General features: G+C 39.2%; 1 protein-coding gene across 1 annotated transcript in view; it reads right to left on the bottom strand.

Annotated features, from left to right (window-relative positions):
* Positions 1-1,813: 1,813 nt before the first annotated feature.
* Positions 1,814-21,533, bottom strand: part of LOC145998696 (uncharacterized) — a 149,989-nt gene continuing 130,269 nt past the window's right edge. The window contains exons 3-4 of the mRNA XM_083135174.1: positions 19,120-19,344; positions 1,814-5,811 (exon numbers count right to left, since the gene is read on the bottom strand). Coding sequence (XP_082991300.1) covers positions 5,152-5,811; positions 19,120-19,344 — 885 coding nt within the window. The 3' untranslated portion in view covers positions 1,814-5,151. The remainder of the gene's footprint in view (positions 5,812-19,119; positions 19,345-21,533) is intronic.

Genomic DNA, 21,533 nt, shown 5'->3' with positions numbered 1-21,533 from the left:
GACCCCTGTGTCCCCCTCCGATTTTCATGAAACTTGGCAGGGCCCAAAGGAAGAAATACGTGTTTTTTTTGTTTCGGCTAAAAAACTGTTTTAGGGGGCAAAACCCGCCTCAAATGTCACGATGAGGACAAATTGACGTGAGGATCATTTGACCCCTGTGTCCCCCTCCGATTCTCATGAAATTTGACAGGTGTATAGAGAGGCCGTATGCCCCCTGTTTCTTCCTATGCCATATTTCCGTGGTTTCGGGGTCAGATCCCCACTTCAATTTCTTCTCATCTTGACATTTGAGGGGGGGGGGAATGAAAACACACATAGATGTGAGACATTCCATTCCAGGATGAAACCTTTAACACATATAACAAGATAGAAATGTTATACAAAAATTATACAATTGTTCTACAGTTACAGTTCTAGAAATTAAAATAAAAAAGTTCTTGATCTGGATTTTGGATCCGCTAGGATCCGGATCTGGCCATCCCTACTATACACCTGCCACGTTTCATGGAAATCGGAGGGGAACACAGGGGTCAGATCCCCACTTCAATTTGTCCTAATCTTGACATTTGAGAGGTGGTTGCCCCCTAGAACAATTTTTTTGCCGAAACAAAAAAACACGTATTTCTTCATTTGGGACCTGCAAGTTTCATGGAAATCGGAGGGGGAGACTTAGACCTCCCTTGTAAGTGTATTAATTAATTACAAATCGCGCACGCGCGCACACACACTATATATATGTGTGTGTATGTATATTATATATATATGTATATTAGCAGGTAACAATATGTTATAAGCACATTCTTACTTTCCAAAGAAGCGCATGTGGGATGGCAAAACGGATCCGGATCAGAAAATTCTGGATCCGGATCCGAAAGTTCCGGATCTGAAAATTCCGGATCCGCGGATCCGGATCCGAAAAATTTTAGGATCCGGAACCAACCGGATCCGGATTTCGGATCAGCTAGGATCCGGATCTGGCCATCCCTAGTTCTGACGTCAGTTTTATTTTTTATTTATTTTACTTCGCTTTCTGCCACTTTTGGCTAATCGCGAAGATGAGGATGAGTGATGATATGATGAAATTGATGGCCACTCACAGGCCCAGGTCGGAATTCCAACCCGGGACCCCTGGCTTCGTTTCCCGCATTGATAACCACTCCGCCACTGAGGCCAGTTTCACTCATTTGCGTTTCATGTGCTGATGCCAGTAACCAATTACATTACATGTGTTTTGTTCATTCTTATATTGATTCCTGTTATCTATTTCGTGTTCCTAGTCAAGGGTGAAATAACGTAGTGAAGAGTCAAACGGAGAAAGAGTTGTTTCATTAGCCAGGGTTGAATTTTGTTTGTTTGTTTGTTGTTTCTTGGTGAATTAGGATTTGCGTTATTCTGAGTCTTAGAAGCATTTATATTCAAAACGTACTGAAGTACTTCACTCAGCTTCGACGACATAGAATCTTACTGTAAACTCCTGTTTTGAATATAAATCCTTCTAAACTAGAACATGTCTCCTCACTAGACTATTAAACTCTTCGTTTCTTCCTTTTCCTTACGCTAATGTAGGTGCCTTGTAATCAATGGGATCCGGGTTACATTTCTGCTCGAGACACATTATCCAGTGGGTCGGATTAGGAATGAGCGGATCGAAATGGATTTGGATAATGAAGGTTCGGATACAGCAGTGCGGATCATTATTCTTAATTAAATCTTCCAGTGACTTCTTCTGCGGTACATTATAATGTAGTGTAAAAACAATTTAAAACGGAACACTTACGTATAAACATTAATTTCAACATGATACTTAACGAAAAATATTTTATTTTGTAAAAAGAAAATAGCACACTTCTTGGAAAAAATGTTAAAGAAATACATATTTATCTACATCTTAAGTCATCTACATCGTTTTATACATTTAATGGAAAAGTTTAACCATTTTTAATTTACAAGGTTGTATCACGAATAAAAACAAATTATCCTTGTATATACAACAAATCAGTTTTACATTCATTTCTAATACAATATTGTAATATAACTCCAGTTCGAAAAATAACAATTTTCCGTATCGTTAAAGGGGGTTAAACGGCCGCTTTTTTTACTTCTGGCAGTAACTTCATTTTTTGAATAAAAAAAAAGATATTTTAATATTTTATGTTGAAACTTCAATTTCCATTTACTATGAATTTTGTTTTTAATTTTGTTTCGATTTAAGATTTGAGGTTGTTTAAGAGCAAATAATAAAAAGGAAAGATGCTCACCTGGTATGTGTGGAGGAGTTGCATAATAAAAGTAAACTTTATTTGTGTATTTTCTTTTAAATCACACTAAAGCCTCGAACGCAACCGCGAGTCCCCTTTCTCTCTTTAAATTATAGAGATGTATCTACAGGGTGGCTACTTACCAGGAATTCCTTCAATTCCGGGAATTATGCGTGAATTATTGGCTCCGGGAATTATGCGTGAATTGTGCTTGAAATGTTCTATGTTGACGTGAAAAATTGCACCTTTTATTAATCCAAATATTATTGAATTTATGCATATCTATTTATGTCCCAGGAAGGAAAAGAAAGCTGCATGGAAAATAAAAATGAAACATAATTTTCCCAATCTGTGTACTTTGTGAGTGGTGTTGGCAGAACAATCTATCTGACAGGCCGAAGATGCAAGATATCTCCAAGTTGATTACGTAAATTTTACAATTAACAATTTGTCGTAGATTACTATATACCGTGATTTGTGTTTGTAGATGTATTTCTAGCCTGAGTATGTGAAATGGCAAATGTATACTCCGCACCTTAAATTAAATATATATACACCATTGAAATGAATTAGAACTTTTGGATAAATTGTATACATAAAGGCAGACCCTTTATATTGTTAATATATTTGTGTGTGTGTGTGTATGTGTGTGGGTGGTAAGAAGCGGTAATACGTAAGGTTGAAATAGAGAAAACATCTGCTTTTACCCTTGAATTTGTAGAAAGTTCGCTTTGAAAACCGGGAATTATACTTGAATTTTATCATAGTCCTAGACTGGCCACTCTGATCTACTTCTCGGTATCGTTTTGATTTTTGAGAGTTATACATGAGTTGTTGGAAGGGGCTACAAAGTATCGTTCGCAGAGATGCTTAAATTTACTTCCATTATCCTGACATCCCACTATCAAGTGTTTCTCTAGATTCAGCTCCAAACGCGCACATACACACACCTTACAAGAACATTCCTATTGGGTTCCTCCAGAGCCCGTGTTCAACTATTGGCCCGCTCGATTAGTGTATCCATTTTATTGGCTAAAATGTAAATTTAATTTCGGTCGTATTGGAAATTAAGCTAATGAAGACTGAATGGAGATCCATAATATTTTGTATCAGAATATTTGCATATCGTATGAAAGCTCAATTAATTTCTAGGGTTTTCTTGTCTAATGAGGAGAATGGTTGACTGACTGAATGGTGGCATCTGTTCCGCAGTGACCTTGTGGCGTCTTCACTATAGATCCCAGACAAATCTCATAAATAAACTTAAATCTCCCATCTTTTAAAAAAATATTGAAATCATATTGTAGAAACCTAATCTATTCCTCAAGAATCTCTGTTTTCTCATTACATTCACCGTAAAATTAAAAAAAATTTGACAAAGATGCCTCTTTTTCAATGTAACAATGCAAAATAAAAACGGCACAAAAGTGGTTTTACAAATCTTCTCTGCAAAATGAAGAAACAAGGGAGTATTAAATTATATGTCCAAATGTAACCATGTCATTAAATTAAAAATACTATGATTGTGTCTTTAAAATTAGGGATAGGTAAATCTATACAATGATGTCATTCTGTACTGTCTCTTGACTGTGTTAATCTACTCGAAAGACTAAATATACATCAAACTTACATCACCAAGTAACTATAAAGTTAGTTATTACTATTGATAACAAGTGGTATGGAAGTTAGTTAACCTGTAATCTGAAAATAGCACCAAGCATGTATAATGGCTTCATGTAATAAAGTTACTCTCTACATTAAATTAAGTATTGCCTTCGTTGCAAACATATTTCATTATTCTCATTAGTTTTACACTTTTAACGTTCATTCATGCTTAATATAGAATTAATTTGTTATCGCAAAATATGTTGAAATCTGTTTTCTTTCATACGCATACATTGATGTAAATTTCCTAAATTATAAACAGGTCGCAAAGTCGATTACTCAATTCTGATGCTACTATTTCTGTTTTTCACATTTCAATATACAATAAGTGCAAATTAATAATGATCAAGTATGACGTACAACTTTATAACAGTTGAGTACATTGACGGAAAGCTTCATGACGAACTATTCTGGATTTGACAAGCGTAGATATTACAGACCTGTGTTTCGCGTTTCGCTATATTTTGGAACATTTAGCACCAGATCATGAGACATTTGTTTAGCTTATCTGTAACAAATGACTGACATAAAGCGTCTTATCCATATACAAACTTGACGGACGGGTGGAATTTGATGTCAAGTAAACCATGACCCACATTCCGGACTCAGTCTACTCATGAAAACGAATAATTATTTCGAAACATAGGTTTTTCGTAAGATTACGCTATGTACATTATCCTTCGAAAGACATTTCACTGGGATATTTGTCTTAGCCTCGTTTTGGATTCATTATACATACACTTTTGTAATATATATATTCTTTATATACAAATAATCTACACATTAACCTCTTCTTGGCCTTGCAAGTTTGCTTGAAGTGGAAGTACATATTAGGTAAGCCTAAACGTAACCTAATCGAAAAAAAATGACAAAAAGCTTATAGAAATAATCCTTATACAAATCTATATTATAAGCTTATTCACTGGGAGACTATATTCGGTGCCCTTATAACAAAAATAGACTGATTTTATGGCCCGTAGAATAATTAAAAATTACTTTTAACTTTGTCTTTGAGTTTTTAAACGATTTCGCGGAAGTATTGTGAGTTATTATTTTCAACGCAGTACGGAAGTTAAATGCAGTTAGAATCATCCTCGCGTAAACTGCAATTTAAATCGAATACTGTGATATCACGTTTAAAAAATGTACGAAGACACTGAGTTGACTGAAAAAATCTTTCCTTTCTTGTCATCATTTTTGCTTTCTAATTGAGTGTAATCTCCGATTTTCAAAATTCTTCTTCCTTTTCATCGTTATGTTCATCCTTTGCAGGAAGTAAGTTGTCATGGTAACTGATCTCGGCACCTTCTTGAGCTGGTTTGAAGTTATCCGAAGCAACATCCAACGTCGGATCCCCATCTTCGGGAATGCGCATGGAGTCTTCTAGAATGCGATGCTCTTCTAGAGTAGGTGCCTCCCTGGTGTCCTCTTCGCTGCTTTTAACATCAGCGTGTTCTTCCTCTTTCTTCACGTTCTTCAGCGTCTCATCTTCGTCAAGATGAGGGTCCGTGCTGTCGTTTTCTTTGAGCAGTAGATGCACAATGTCTTGGTCGCCTTTCCGTGTCTTCAGCTTCTGCATAAGTTGCTGGTACTTCTCCTTCTCGATGATGATGCCTTGCCCGTTGTTCTGGTGATGTGAGTGCTGCTTCAAGCGGTGGTTGTGGATGCCATTGTTGCCGCTGGTGCCGTGACTGTTGCTCTTCCCGTGCGTCACCATCATCAGGTCCATCAGTTCCGGAACGTCCAGGGACTTGAGTCCGTCGTCGCCATCCCCGGAAGTGACGTGGCTATCGTCGGCGTCGCAGGTGGTGCAGCTGCAGTTGGTGATGATCTGCACTCGCTTCTGCAAATTCTCTGCGTCCACCTCATCGCTGCAATCCAACGTAACCTGGCCGATGAAAATGAAAGAAATTAGTATCATCCTAGCATTTGTTCGCGGGCTGTGTGTCATCAACACCATGCCGTTTAGTACATCGTCCATTGAGAATGCAAATGTTCTATCTCCAAATTGTAAAGAAGTCGAGATATTTTGGCTGTGGTCTATTTAAGATGCAATTGTTTCATCTGCTATAATCTGATGCCTACATACAACCAATATTGATATATTGAGAGTCTTTTTGGGTTATGTACAGACTTTGGAAGCAGCCACGAGAATGCGAACTTCAACAGCCAATGAAAGCTTAGGACAATTTTCTCAACCAACCACAAGCGTCATCCGAGTATGAGATAAACCACTTGCATTCTAACTTCAGTCACTTGTGTAAGCTGCTTAGCAACAGTAATGGTCTTCAGTCTTGTTAACAGACAAAAAATAGAATAATAATGGAATCATACCGAATGATAAATTTATAATGAAATTTTTTCATCTCCATCTCGTTTCCAGAATGCAGTGTTATATCTGGTAGATAGAAAGAACATTGGCACTCTCAAATCAAAGCTAGTGTTGCGTGTAATTGTTCTATCTAAAATTTCAATTATTAATTACAGCATAAATACCTAACGAAATAACTACATCTTTTTCGAGAGGCTTCAACATACCAGCCTTTGCAATCATACATACTTTTAGCGCAAGGTGACAAACCAAGGTTCAATAAATATATCATGTCAGACTTTAAACGGATCTCCTGAAAAAATGAAAAATCGGTCATATAACATTTACAATCTCAGTGGACGACATGATTACCCATAAGACACGATGGGATTTTAACAGCTAATAACTTTCATGATTATTAATTTTGTATTTTCCTTTTTTTCTTTTTCAGAAATTGTAGCCCACAGAAATTGGAACACTACAGCCAGAGACGCTAACAGCTGTCATGGAACTTGCCGTAGAAAGAACATGTCTTTGCGAGACCAACAATGGGCTTCATTTAAAGGATGTGATTTTCCATACATAATGTGAATAAATTTCCAAGCTTTTAACTTTATTGTAACTAAAACTAAATAAAAATACTTAATAAACAAAAACGTTATTAGCTATTTAAACCTCGTCGTGACTTATGGACCACTCTGTAGTTCTCTGAATGTTAGTGACAATGTAACGAAAGACCTGTGATTTTACAACAAATCCGGTGCTTTAACCAATTACTCCACCAATTAGAGGGAGGCGTGGTCTTTAGTAGGTTTGATTCCCACCACCGCCAAAAGAAATTTCGCATGAAGACGTAGTGTTAGAATAAGGATAGTTCAAAAAGCACTAGACAATAGATTTAGTCCAATTAACTTTGCATGCTGTAACCATGCCGTTTGTGTGACAGGAAATTTAGACAATAAAAAAATACAATGACAATGACATCATTATTCGTTGACATTTATGCTGATGTTTGTGTTCGAGAAAATAGTTGAAGGATTAATGACTACGTGTTTGTTTCTACTATACCATGTGGGAATATACGTCACACTTTGATGAGTGGACATTTGATAATTGTTTCCAATTGTGGTACTCTCAAGGCGAAGTAGGGTGACTAAATTTTCAACAAATGATAAACTGTATCGCGGTGTTGATTCAGAGGAGTCATATGATTTACTTTGTCGTGAATAATTCGTGACGTCAAAAGAGTGATGACGATGGCCAAGGAGTATTTTACAAAAGTGCATGCAGTAGTATATAAAGAAGAGCTATGCTAAAAATATAATGTTTAGGAAGAAGAGGACGCTACCGAAATTAGCTGACAATTATAGTCTACGCAGTTAACTGCATAGTATCAAAGCGCCAATCATATTCCGTGGAGAGCTGTCAGCGGAAATTTCCACATGCTACAGCAAACACAGCAACAGTCACATTTTTATACTTTTTATATGCCATGGATATTTTGATATTGTAAAGAGATCGTGATAGATTCTGTTATAGGAAATATAAAACAATAGGCGAGTCCTAAGATTTCCGAAGTAGTACCAGTATCACAGATGTGTTTAATCAACAGATAATATGAACTAGTTAATCATGATCAATTAGGAAAATTTTGTTTGCATATTATTAATTAATAGCACTTAGGGAGGTGACGAGCATTGGCGCCCACCCATGGATAAAGTTAATGTAATTCGAATCGTGAAATTGTAGATAGTATATTTTATAACAAAAAATATTGTTTCTCTGTTACTTACAGGTCGTAAGTTACAGCAACTAATATTATTATTATTTGAAATAGGGTTACATTTAAGCTTACAGTCTATTTGACACTGATTGCACTGGGAAACAGTGAAATTGCGGCACAGTGTTTGAGAGCTAATCTAGGGCGATTTCATGCTGCTGAATAATGATATAATAATACATTTCCTGAATTGGCTCTAATTTATGAAATAAATGCAACTAAACCAAAATGGCGGAAACATAAGACGTATAAATGAACTTCCAACAACAATTTAATATTTCTTTTTGTGATTACAATCATTAACATGATTTTTTGGTTCACTCCATGTCATGGGCACTCCAAATTTGAGTCCCTTTCGTCCGCCTTGGCCCCAATAACGAAGTGATTCCAAACAAGTTTTACAAACTATATGTGGGGCCCATTTTTTTATTCTGTTGTCCCAGATTTTTGGCAAAATAAGCCTGTTACAAATCTCTCACTACATCCGTGATATTTATTCCCTGTGATGGTAGACAATATATTCCACATATATAGCAAAAAAAAATTGGGTTATTGAAACACTTACTACGTGAGGAACTCATATTTCCAATGTATTCACATTAAACGCATTTCGCTTAGTTATACTACAAAATTCAACATTAAGAAATATATTGGATATATTGCCTAGCAATGCTTCATAAGTTGCCTAGCAACAATTTACAAATAAATAAATAAGTTTCTTAATGGGAATTTCAGCCCATTATCAAATTCCGATATTACCGATAAAAGCATGGAGTAATTTTACCTCCTACATTTTCCATGGTGTGTTTATTTTTATAACGAGTCAATTTAACTGAACCAATCATACAATTGGCAATCACATCTGTTTTGTGTGCTGAAACTGTTATTAAACTTTATGCCACAAAATAAAATCTTCTTTTTGTTCCCCAGTGTTATCTAACTATAAAAACAGCTTTTTGTCCTACATGAATTAATGTTAACTATACAGTTTGTAATCGTCGGATTGACCATTACTGGTTTTGGTATATTGTAATAATTAATTGCTGGCCAGCTACAAGGTGTAGGGTTAAGTAATATGTTTCCATGAGTGTACTTTTATGTTATTATTGCATGTAAGTGTACCGGGTGGGAAATAACCATTTGCTAGGGGCCCACAGTAAAAAGTAACAACAATTAAGAAATTATGGTAATACCAAATGTTTACTACACCAATTGTGGTTACAAAAACAAAATTAAAAGTTAGTATGTCCACCGTTTGCTTCTCTCACAGCACGAAGACGATCAGGGTAGGAGCTCAGAAGATTCGCAAACAGTCCGTATTCCATTCCATGTCACGGAGGACTTGTTCCAGATGTGCAAGGAGTGTTGGCTGGGAATAGCGGTCCGGTCCGCGTTCCACTATCATCAAGGACTCAACTGCGTCCTTCAGAATAGCCCCAAAGTGCTCCGCTGCATTCAGGTCCGGTGATGCACCCGGCCATTCAGAACTGCTGAAGAAGTCAATGCCACTTCGCCGAAGAAGGTCTTGGTTTTAGCATTTGCCTTGAAGCAAGGTGGTTTGTCGTGAACTAACTTTTAATTTTGTTTTTGTAACCACAATTGTCGTAGTAAACATTTGGTATTACCATAATTTCTTAATTGTTGTTACTTTTTCCTGCAGACCCCTAGCAAAAGGTTATTTCCCATCCTGTATATGCTTATTGGATTGTGCTTTGCTGGATTTTAGATTCCCCTGTTTTTTACCTCCCCGGCTGGGTAAATAGACCGTTGCAGTGGAATTTTCCAACGCTACGGTGTCCACGTCCACGGACGTTTACCCCGGCTATAAAAAAGGACAGTGGGCTTTAGCAGAAAAAAACAGTGTTTCCCCATTGATCGACGAAAGAGGAACGTCTCCTCAAGTTTATTCCACTTATGGTGGCTAGGTTGGTTATAATAATGTAGCATTTGGTTAAGCCAACCCCTGTTGCTGTCTCAAGTCCCCTTTTAGAAAAAGCTTTGATTATGTGGATATTTCCGTATTGAATAATAGATGCCCAAAAGAAAGATTGAAGGCGTAAGGAAACGCATTTGTAAGGAACGGAATATCATTTAAGCTGAGGGTAGGCCAGCAGAGATGGTAAAGGAAGTGCCGATGGTTAAGCCATAGGTGCGCAATTATATTGATTTAGAGATTTGTTAATTTGGTCTATGCAAAACACACATGGAAACGCAATGTAAATATGTATATATATATATAACTACGTATAATAAACCAATATATCCTACTAGAATGTTATGATTCAAGGAACTACGGTACTGTCCATTTAAAACCAGTTGTATATTCGCTTGCTGTACATGTGTAACGAACCAGGGACTAAAAATATAAATTATTATGTGAAACCCCCCTTTTGTAATTCCGGTGCAAAAATAATCTGCTCGCTTGGCAGCCAGGGTGAGGTGAAAGGAGAGATTGAGGGATTAAAGTAGGAAGAAATCCATAGGGCCGGATAGAAACGAGGGAAAGGGGGACCGAACTTTCACATATGGAGGCTCCATTGTCCAGGATATATCTTGTTGTATAAATTGTCGTCAGGTCTATAGGCTTGAAAGATAGACGGACTGACGGACGGATAGATTTTTAATTTTTACAACGAAGATCGTACACAAGTGAATGTTATTACGTAGTGGAAAAAGTAAAGCAGAAAAAAATGGCAGTACAAATTGATAGAGATTTGCTTGGATAGCTATTGGGTAATCAGGATATAAGCGATAAATCTCAGGAGGAAATTATTAGGGAATAAAATAATCTTGCTTTATCGCGCACTGAACAGCAGACTGATAAGGAAGAGAAGAAAAAAGTTCAGAAAATTCTCGATAAGTCAAATTTACCGATTCCAGTCTTCACAGGGAGCGATGACAAGATTTCGCCGCATGATTATTTGCAGGAGTTGCGGAATTATAAAGATGTCGCATATTTCGGAGAAGTCATTGTTTGGCAAGATTCTTCCGTTTTCGCTAAGGAGGGCTGCAGGGGATTGGTTTAGATTTTCACGCTCGTTTGAAGATTTCAAGAGCTTTGAAAATGCTTTTTTAGAAGAATATTATTCTGTAGATTATAAGAATGAAATTGACAGATTGTTACAAACAGTATTTATTTTTTGTTTCTTATTTGTGTTTGTGTATGATTCTGTATGCTTGGGTTTCTTCCATGGTTCTGTGTAGTTTAAAAGAGCCAATAAGATTTGAACTTTCAGCCCTCCCCCAAGCGACGCGGGAGGAAGTATAAATATGGCCTCTGACAAAGGACAGAGAGAGTGTTTATGAACTGGATAGCAGAAGGGAGAGTGATCTTCGGTCTCCAGTGGCCTCCCATGAGAAAAAGCATCCCGAGGCAGTTCTGCCGATGCTTAGTTTCCACTTGGCAGTTCTGCCGTGGGGCTCAAGTTAGAGAAATGTAAGTAATGTAAATTAGAGAATTATTGGAAGAATCCGAGCCTTGTTTTGTTGAATTGTAAATAAATGTATAAAGCCCATTTCTGCGAGTTTTCAGCAGTCACCCTGCAACATTAATTCAGTAAGTTCTTGCCTGTGATTGATTCTTTGGTTCCGAGCGCTCTGGTGAGGAACGGGATGGGAACCCAGGACTAACGAGCCTATTTAGTTGTTTATTTGGGTTTTTCCTGCCAGAAGCGGCCCGGTAAGGGTGGAGTGTTGCGGAACAAGGTTGATTCAGAATCGATTCCAGATTAGGGAAGAATCTTTGGTATTGTATATTCGTCGTATGAGAAAACTCTTTTCTATGAGGCAGAAAGAGGCAGACGAAGGTGAAGTCATCGAACATATTCTATCTCATGCACACCCTAGTTTCCGAAGGCAATTGTATGGAATGCAATTTCATACTTCGAAGGAATTGGCATCTGAAGCCGCCATCGTTCAGAGGAGGTTGTATTCAGGAAGGCTTTATTTTTCACCGCTCGCCGGTGAGACTGAATTATATTTTTCTGAAGTTTGCAACACTGAAGAGGACACCTCACAAAGAACAGGGGCAAAACATTTGGCCTTGTCCGCCAGAACAAGCGTAGGGGGAACCGAGAGTGACCAGCTACCCATATGCTCTCTCAATCCAGGTTTAAGAAAAAGGATCATGGGCTGTGATACAACCGTTTTACAAAGAAGGGGCATTGCCGGTGACGCAACCGTAGGTCAAAAGAGACCCTCTCTTGATGCAACTTTTGAACAAGCGGGGGCCAATAAAAATTCTGCAAAGTTAATTTGTTGGGGCTGCCGTTGTGAGGGCCATAAACTTCAGGAATGTCAACAGGCCAACAAAAGGAGCCAACCCCCTGGGAAAGGGGGGCCGAACTATCACAAGTTATGCAAATTGCATATAGATATACAGAATATGGAAATTACAAATGTATGTAATTTTAAAAAAAACATAAGCAGTAGTAGTAGTAATAGTAATGTAAGAATGATAATAATAATAACAATAAAAATAAAAACAATAATAATAATATAATTTTAATAATACAATTTTCTGTGACTCTGCCCCCTTGAGAAAAAAATTTGCGGGAGGCCCAAAGAGTTATAGAGCGAGAGAGAGAGAATATGAGAGGGAGAGAAAGAGAGGGAGAGGGAGAGAGATAGAGGGAGAGAGAGAGAGAGAGAGAGAGAGAGAGAGAGAGAGAGAGAGAGAGAGGGAGAGAGATATTAGTTGATGGATTGATTTCTCTTACTTCGCTCTTCTGCCATTTTTGGCTAATCGCGAAGATGAGGAAGAATGGCGAAAATATGAAATGGATGAAAGGAGAATCACAAACATACAAGGACTACACAACACGAGCCCCACAGAGGATTATACTGGTTGTGAGTCCAGACGCCAGAGCCTCGCTAGTCTGCAAAATGCAGTCCACGTATTACATGGAGGGGGGGTTGACATGTTGATGTCTTCGGACAGGGTCACCCCTAACACCCCGAGAACAAGATATAGTGAACAGAGAGAGAGAGAGAGAGAGAGAGAGAGAGAGAGAGAGAGAGAGAGAGAGAGAGAGAGAGATAGTTAGAGAGAGGGAGAGAGTTAGAAAGAGAGAGAGGGATTACGCCGCAGACCAACCAGACAACAGCGGTGGCGCCAAGAGTTACGACGCGGCGGTAGGAAGTACTTCGTGTACCTCTTTCTACTGGCTTCTGCGTTTCTTATCGTGCTGGATTGGTCGCTACCCTGCTCCCCACTTCCCTTGCCAGCATGAGGACTGGCTGCCGTAACAGTAGAAAATACCTTTAGTATATATATATATATATATATATGTATGTATGTATGTATGTATGTATGTATGTATTAGTGTATTATGTTAGAGTTACTGCCACCGTAACAGCCGGCGCGGGAAACGCCTTTATGGCAGTGGTCCTCTGTTGCCGCGTTTACCTAGGAAGAAACATGCGGTCAAGCAGCCAATTAGGCCTACCGCTACTCCCCTGTTTGCGCAAGAAGCGGCAACCTTAGAAACCCTCCTCCCCGAAGCAGCCAACAGGGAAACGGGATTTTGTCGAAATACCTGTTCTGCGCTGTGAATGGAAGCGGGGAGATACAGTGGCCCGAGTATAGTATTAGGTATAAAAACTTTGTAGTCAAGATGTATTTTTGTCATTGACATGCTTGGTTCACTTTTCTTACGGATCGCAAGAGCCTAGCATTCCCTCACAACGCCATTGCCAACTGTTGGTATTTGCTGTTTGTGTTTCTCTCATCCAGGAAGGAATACTGTACACATCCATACAAAGGAGAGGAGTTCAAGGCTCTGCCTCTCGCAATACACTTCCGGAACTGCGATTGGCTTTCGCACCTGTTTGTCTGGCCAATTAAGGCTCATTCACTAAGGCGCTCCACGAGGTGCTTGAGTTAACGTTATTTCTCGGCCTCCTTGAGGCGTCGGCTTCCCTCTGCCACATTAGACGCAATCTTTTCCTCACACCAAGTTCATAAGAGCCACAAAGGCCGATCACATGCAACTGGATTTCCAGTAGGAATGCCCTAGTTGGCGCTGGTATGGCTGCCTGGCTGGCTGCTATACTCATTTTGGCGACTAGACCGTGCTTCGAATTGCAACTGGCTTTCTCTGCTAGATTCTGTGGAACAGCCAATCACAGCCAAAGTTTAGTCATGTGAAGATAATCTGTGAGTTTGGCAAAAAAGTTTTTTTTTTCCTGTGTTCCTTGTTTTTGTTCGCTGCTCGATGAAAGAAAAAATAACATACATGTGAATTCATCGTGTTCATTAATATTAAGGACTTTATCCGAAGCGGTAAGATTTGTACACGACAAATGCGATTAGCTGATAATGACAATCCTTATTATTACAAGTGTATTACATTTTTGACATATTTAGTCGAACATTTTTTAATGAATGAGTCCTGCGAATCTCATGTATACCCGAGTTAATTAAAAAGCTTATTGAGTTACCTTCATTATCATATTTTCTTTCCAGCCAATATCTAGTCTATATTTTTTTCTTTAATTTTAATTTTTAATAACAGCAGTATTCTCCTACAACGTTCTTCAAATCGGTCCATAATTTTATCTTGTATGCTCTGCGCAGTGCCTTGTGGGAACAAAGTTATACTGACAAGTCCGGTAACAAGTATCATGTGAAGCGAAGTCCAAGTCCAACTGCAAAATTCAGCAGGGGATCTAGCCTCGTGCGATTCAGGCATTAGCCTCCTTGCAACTCGCAGATCATTATCTACAGAGCGAAGGTTTATGAGAGCATATCACTACGTGAAAATATGCTGTCAGCATAAACGTCGACAGAAATTTTTGAGGCGGGATAATAGTTAATTGGTAAATCTTCTATAGTAGAAACAACATCAATAATAATATTAATTGTGGTCATTATTAATATACAAGAATAACTATTTTAATTTAAAAACTTAATTTGAATTCAAGATGGCCGACATGTTGTTCGCATACCATACCTGATCCCCCCCGCCCCTTTATGTATGTTTTGCTCTTGTTTCACTATCCCGTTTGTACTTTGAATGGTGGTTTCCATACTTGTAGGCCGACCGACCTTCGTAGCGGAATGCGTTATCACAGCGCGCTACTACGCCATGGGTCACGGGTTCGAATCCCGGCCTGGGCATGTGTGCTCTTTGTGAATATCCCTTCATCAGCTTCATCATAATCATCACTCATGCTCATCTTCGCGATTAGGTGCCAGAACAGCGAAGTAAAATAAACCAAACACTTACATTGATTGATTGATTTGGGGTTTTACGTCCACTTTATGTACAGTAAGGCTAATCGGGACTGGACCTACAGTTTAAAGTTGGATCCGAACCACTATGTGCCTCCGCCGGGTATCGAACCCGGGCATGGGCGTCCGGAAGGGGGCAAGGGGGGGCCACCCCCCCTGGAAAATGAATGTGTACCTAAAAATTATATAATTCACACATAATTTCATTTCAATCACAGTAATTTATGTTAATTATTATAAATTCGTTGAAGGAACATGATAATTTCAGACTGAAACAGTGTTTTTTTAGGGGACATCACTATTTTGGAGGAAAATATATGTCCTTTGCCCCTCTGGAAAAAAATTACCTTGCTCGCCCCTCCCTAGAAAAAATCCTGCGGACGTCCATGAACCCGGGACCCCTTGATTACAAGGCGACGACACTATCACTGCGCCATCCAAATACTTACAGAACACCCTGTACTTTGCAAGGACATCTCCATTTTTACTCTCGTGTGAAATTAGTTTACAAACTTTCAGGAAGTGGTGTGCAAATAAAATGAGGGAATCTTTTCCTGTGTTGAAATCGTCCAGATCTTTCCTTGCAACAACATATCTAATTAAGAAGCTTCATAAACTCTTCATAAACTTTCAATTAATCGACCAGCTGAAATATATTTACTTTCTAATTATGACGTATGTAACTGGTCACGTGACTACCGCCGCTAACTTTGTGCAATTTTCTGTTTCACGCATCATAACGTCAATAATTTCTACGTCGAATTATTCTAACGTGAAGCTGTAGTCACAAAAGTTTTATCTCGGCTTGCACATTTTATAAGAAAGTTCGCAGGCTACAACATACAATATTGTTCACTCTTAGCTATGGATATTTTGGGGATCTTTGCAACTTGGTTCCGAAAATATCCGTATACGGCGAGAACCCAGTACCTGCATCCATTATCTTAAAGATAATGTTTTTCTCTCTCGCTGGAATTGGAGGTTTTACCTCTGTTGTAGTGTTGGGCGATATATCGTCACGATATTTGGCGACATATATTGTGGAGACGATATATCGCCGATATCACGATACGGAAAAAATATCGTAATATTTTCTTGATATCCGAAATTCAAATTTCCGATATCGTTCATCCCTATCTGTTGGTGGAAGTAATTAAATAAACAAATAAATAAATACATTCATAAGAAATTAAAATTAGGGCTTCCGTTTCTCTTTCATATTCTGAAAGGGAAACAGAACAGAGAAGGTGCTGCCATCTGTGACAGAATGGTTAACGCGCTAGGAACTCAAGGGGTCCTGGATTAGATTCCTGACTAAAGTTTCTGCTTGCCTATTCTTCTATTTTATCCGTTATTATTATTGACTCAAAATGTAGGAACAAAAACGCCTAAAATAACCGAAATGGAAGAAGGACGGATGAGAGAGAGAGAGAGAGAGAGAGAGAGAGAGAGAGAGAGAGAGAGAGAGAGAGAGAGAGAGAGAGAGAGAGAGAGAGAGAGAGAGAGAGAGAGAGAGAGAGAGAGACATTCCACCACGGCTGAACACATCGACGCGTCCATTCCAATCTGCAGATAGCATTTTAACATTGGAATCATGTTTTCTTTAATAGTCAATAATTTACAAAATTAATGTGTCTAAACAACTTGACGTTTTTTCTCAATTTTGTTTAAAAACTGGGACTTTTTTGTTCAGAAGAATTATTCAAGACTCCTGGTCACCTCATAGAAATTTCACAATACTTTCACTGATTTCCAGACTCTATCAGAAGAAATGACAAATACTCGTATTTGAATTGATAGCGGATTTACGCTCTTTAAAATTTGATTTATTTTTACCTCGTTTTTATGCCACTTGCGGCTAATTGCGGAAGATGGGTATGAATAGTGATGAAATGAAATGGATGGATGGAAGGACAAGACACAACGGAGGATTATACTGGCTGAGTCCAGACGTCAGAGCCTCGTTAGTCTGCAAAATGCAATACAGGGTGTACGATGCCTTCCGTAAACACCACCCCTTACACCACAATTTATGCTTCGGAAACTTTTCTTTAATGTTCAAAGATGGCATGTATAGCAGGTGGCGCAAAAGTCAGTTAACCCAAAAAGCACATTCTTTGATGCACATGTTACTGCGGAATCTTATCTCGAGATGCTGCAGGATGTTGTGTTAGTTGAACTTGAAAAGAACCCCACTTATTCAGGTCACTGTTTTGTATTGCAGCAAGATGGAGCTCCTCCACATTATGGGCGTGATGTTCGATTTTCTTTAGGTGACGCATTTGAAGAGTGGCTAGGACACCATGGTACCAATGATTGGCCTGCGCGTTCTTCTGATTTAACGTCATGCGATTTTGCTTCGTGGGGAGTTGTTAAGGATATGGTATACTTATCATCACCGGCAGATTTGGATGCACTGACTCAATTATCAATGCGTTTCATGTCATCAACAACGATACAAGTTTACTGCATCGTATTTGCAATTCTGTTGTTGATCGTTGCACACAGTGTATTGCAAACAATGGAGGACACTTTGAACAAAACCACTGAAACTGGAATTTTGTGTATCTATTTGTATTTTGTATGTATACTTGAATTTTGTGTATAAACTTCAATTTGTGTATGGGTAAACTGACTTTTGCAAACACTTTTCTAAAATAAACATTCACATCACTCTATTGGCGTTTGATGCGCTGCCTTGTAAATGTTGTTTCCTTGAAATAATTCTGTAGAAATAAATTATGTGTTAAAACCAGTTGTGCCATTGCCATGCCAGCCAAATTGTAACATCGATGTGTGAAAGTGATCAATTTTAAGGAATTAGTACTGTGTTAGCAGTGGCTGCGACGGGTTCCAAAACTAGGGGGGCAAGGTGCCAAAACTGGGGGAGGGGCAAGGACAGTTTACTTTACCTTGTTAGATAAGATTTAGCATAGTGCGAGGGCAAAAGTGGTAAAAAGTGGAGGTGTGAACTGGCCCCCTAATCACCGCGACTGTGTGTTAGTATCAAATAATGATAACAACAACAATAAAATAAACCAAACGTAAACTTAAGGTCGAATCACACGGAACTGGATATTCAGTTATTTGGCGCTGAACTGGCTACCTGCCCGGATGTGACGGCTGACTGGCTGGCTGTTTACTGGTTTGGAGGAATAGGACATGTTCTAATTGCTACTGGCTTTCCTCGACTGGATTCTATGGAACAGCCAACCAGAGCAAAGTTTGGCCATGTGAAGATAATCTGTGAGTTTGCAATGGAGAGTCTTTTGTCTGTGGTTTCCGAGAGATGACGTGCAGTGCATTCGTGTTCACTTCATTAATATTTATTAGGCATTTGTGCAAAACGATGAGATGTTGTGTATGTGACAAATATGATTAGTTGAAAATTAAATTACTTATTATTACAAGTGTATTAAATGGTTTTGTGTGTGTGTGTGCGTGTGCGTGTGAATGAATCCTGCGAATCTCATGTATGAATATGCATCCCCGAGTTCATCAAAAAGCTTGTTCGATACGCATTGATTGCCATATTTTTTTCGAGCCAATTTCTAGTCCATACTTTTCTTTTTAATTTTTAATAAAAGCACAAAGCATTAATTCTCCTACAATATTCTTCAAATTGCTCGTCCATCTTCTCCAGATTGTCTGCTCTGCGCAATGCCTTATGGGAACAAAAGTCTATCGACAAGTACGGTAACAAGTATTGTGTGAGGCGAAAAGTAGCAAATGGGTAGCCAGTCGAGCGCCAACTAAGGCATTCCTACTGAAAATCCAGTTCCGTGTGATTCGGGCTTTAGATGTGTGGAAGAGGTAAGGGAACAGTAAGAATCTAACATCAAAAGTATGTATGGGAAGATGATGTAGTTACCTGTTTCCAAACAACCTCTGACGGCTGGCAGGAGTCACAGTAGGGCACTATCACCTCTCCTGGGGTACTCGGAAGGGTCCTTGGGATGGTATAGCTGAAGCACGTTCCCACACACACGTTGTTGTCTATTTCGATGGACGAGCACCCGGGGTAACCAACCACCTGCTTGATCGGAGTCGTTTTACACCAAGAGTGTTTATCCGGGTACAGTACAATGTTGTGCACCTGAAAAGAAAAAGTGACGTAAACATTAAAATTGGCCAATAAATAATTTTATTTTATTTTCATAATGGGTGCAGGTAGATAAAGGAATAGTGAAGAAGAAAACTTCTACAATGATCCACTTTCGCCTAAACTGGTTGAAATGGAAATATTTTAATTGAGGGAATTTTAACGGTCTTTGAAACGGAGATACGTGCTCTGCTCTGTTTTGTTATGTTAAGTCATACTTGGCTCTCTTACATGCCACACACATGATTCTGCGATCGGTCTAGCCAATAGAAAATGGACAGGTCTGGTTATGTTAGGTTAGGTTAGGTGTATATTTTATTTTATTTTAAATACGACAAACGCACGACCCTGTGGCCGAGGGGTTAGCACATCGCGCTGCGACGCCAAGGGCCCCAGGTTCGAATCCCGATTGGGCTTGGTTGTTTGTGAATGTCCATTCATCAATTTCATCATTTCATCACTCATCCCCATCTTCGCAAATTAGCCAAGAGGCACAAAACGCGAAGTAAAATAAACTAAATAAAATCAAATCAAATCAAAATACGACAAACGCCCCCGACTGTTAGATTGTATGACAAGGCTCCTTTTTAGGAGCAACACCTGATTATTTGGCCCACGTGACTGTTCGTAATTGTCATCGGGCATGTTCCGAATTGTTTGTTGTTTACACTGCTCACCGTCAAGATTTCCCTCACTTGCAATATTTCCCTTAGGCGAAGCGGGATACCTAATTTCGCCTAAAATGGCGGACAGCTGTCACATCTTATTGAGACAGGTGCTGATAGGCGAAACGGGATCGATCGGCGCGAGGAGAAAACAAATGACTGTCCACTTTAGTTCGCGAGTTTGCCGTGGTTCTTCTCATCTTGGTAACAGGGGTGACCACAGTAGGGTTTCATGACGCGCTTGCGTCATGGGAATTTTCTAGGGGGACAAAATTTTATACCAATTCTACTTGTATATATCTTCACACAAAAATGGGGGGGGGACGTTTCGTTTGATTGATTTTTAGTTTTGGTTATTATGTACAGTTTGTCTACCTACCTGTGCGTGATCGCGGCGATAGTGTTGAAATGAAACACCACCTCTTATGCCTTTAGAATCGGTTTGGATGGAGGGGGGCGTGGTACTCGTATTAATAGTAGGTTAGTCAAGCATACGAACTGTTAAGAATAAGGTTCAGTACACTAACAATGGTAGTGAGCCTGAGCAGTTTTGTACGTTTTATGTTAACAAACATGAAAGTGAGCCTAAAGTACCTAAAGTAAACATATATTGCTTAAATATGTCTGTATTATATTGTTCCGCAATTTTGTATGACCAAAATAATTTGAGTAAATAATTCGGCATAAATGGGGCGGGGCGAGTGTTCTACCTTTTTGGGGGGAGTGCGTCATAGGTCTTGGGGGGGATGGGTAAAGCCGTTGCGTGCAAACCATTCCTTGCCGGTCTCCAAACACGAAGTTCCGCGTGAGATCCACCGCCATTATGGAAGAATTGAAACATCCGGTCGGGAGGACAATTCGCAGTCTTCTGCCACTTCCTGTCACATTCCTCGAATTCCTCACCTGTCTGTCTAGTTCCAAGTACCGAATTCATTGTTGACGTGTTGCATAACAATCCCATTGTCGTGTGTCCTTCGCGGACATTTGGATGACAAAATTATTCCAGCTGTGTTCCTCGCTCTGTACAGAAGGTCACTAGGGTGGTCGGGAGGGACCTTGCCTCTCCCATTGGCCAAGGAAGAAAAACAGCGCCTAATGTGAGTTATTGTTGTTAATGAAGACTTTCCGTTGAGTTGTTGTTTCAAGTCCACTTTATGCACAAACAGGCACGTAGCCGGGGGGAGGGTTCGGGGGGCTGAAGCCACCCCACCCGAAATCATACAAATATCTAATTTAAATTGTGTATAGTGGTAATTAATTTTACTTCCTTAGCAGAATTAACAAGTACAATAAGTTGTAATCTCGTACTGAGAAATTCATCTTCGAGGCTTCTACTCGCCCACTTTTTCGCCTTTAGATGGCGGCTGCTGGTAAGGGATAAATAAAATTTTGGCTACGGACCTGTGTTACGTTTAGGCCGTTCGCCGGCGTAAACTGCTTGGCTGCAAGAGGATGTGTGTATGAAGAATGGAATAAATTACTCTCATTGCTTTTTACCAATATTTAATAGAATCGCAC

Source organism: Lepisma saccharinum, chromosome 14 (genome assembly GCF_977018435.1).
Source record: "Lepisma saccharinum chromosome 14, izLepSacc3.1, whole genome shotgun sequence".
Taxonomy (NCBI): domain Eukaryota; kingdom Metazoa; phylum Arthropoda; class Insecta; order Zygentoma; family Lepismatidae; genus Lepisma; species Lepisma saccharinum.
The sequence above is the reverse complement of the archived record's forward strand: the minus strand, read 5'-3'. Positions and strand labels throughout refer to the sequence as shown.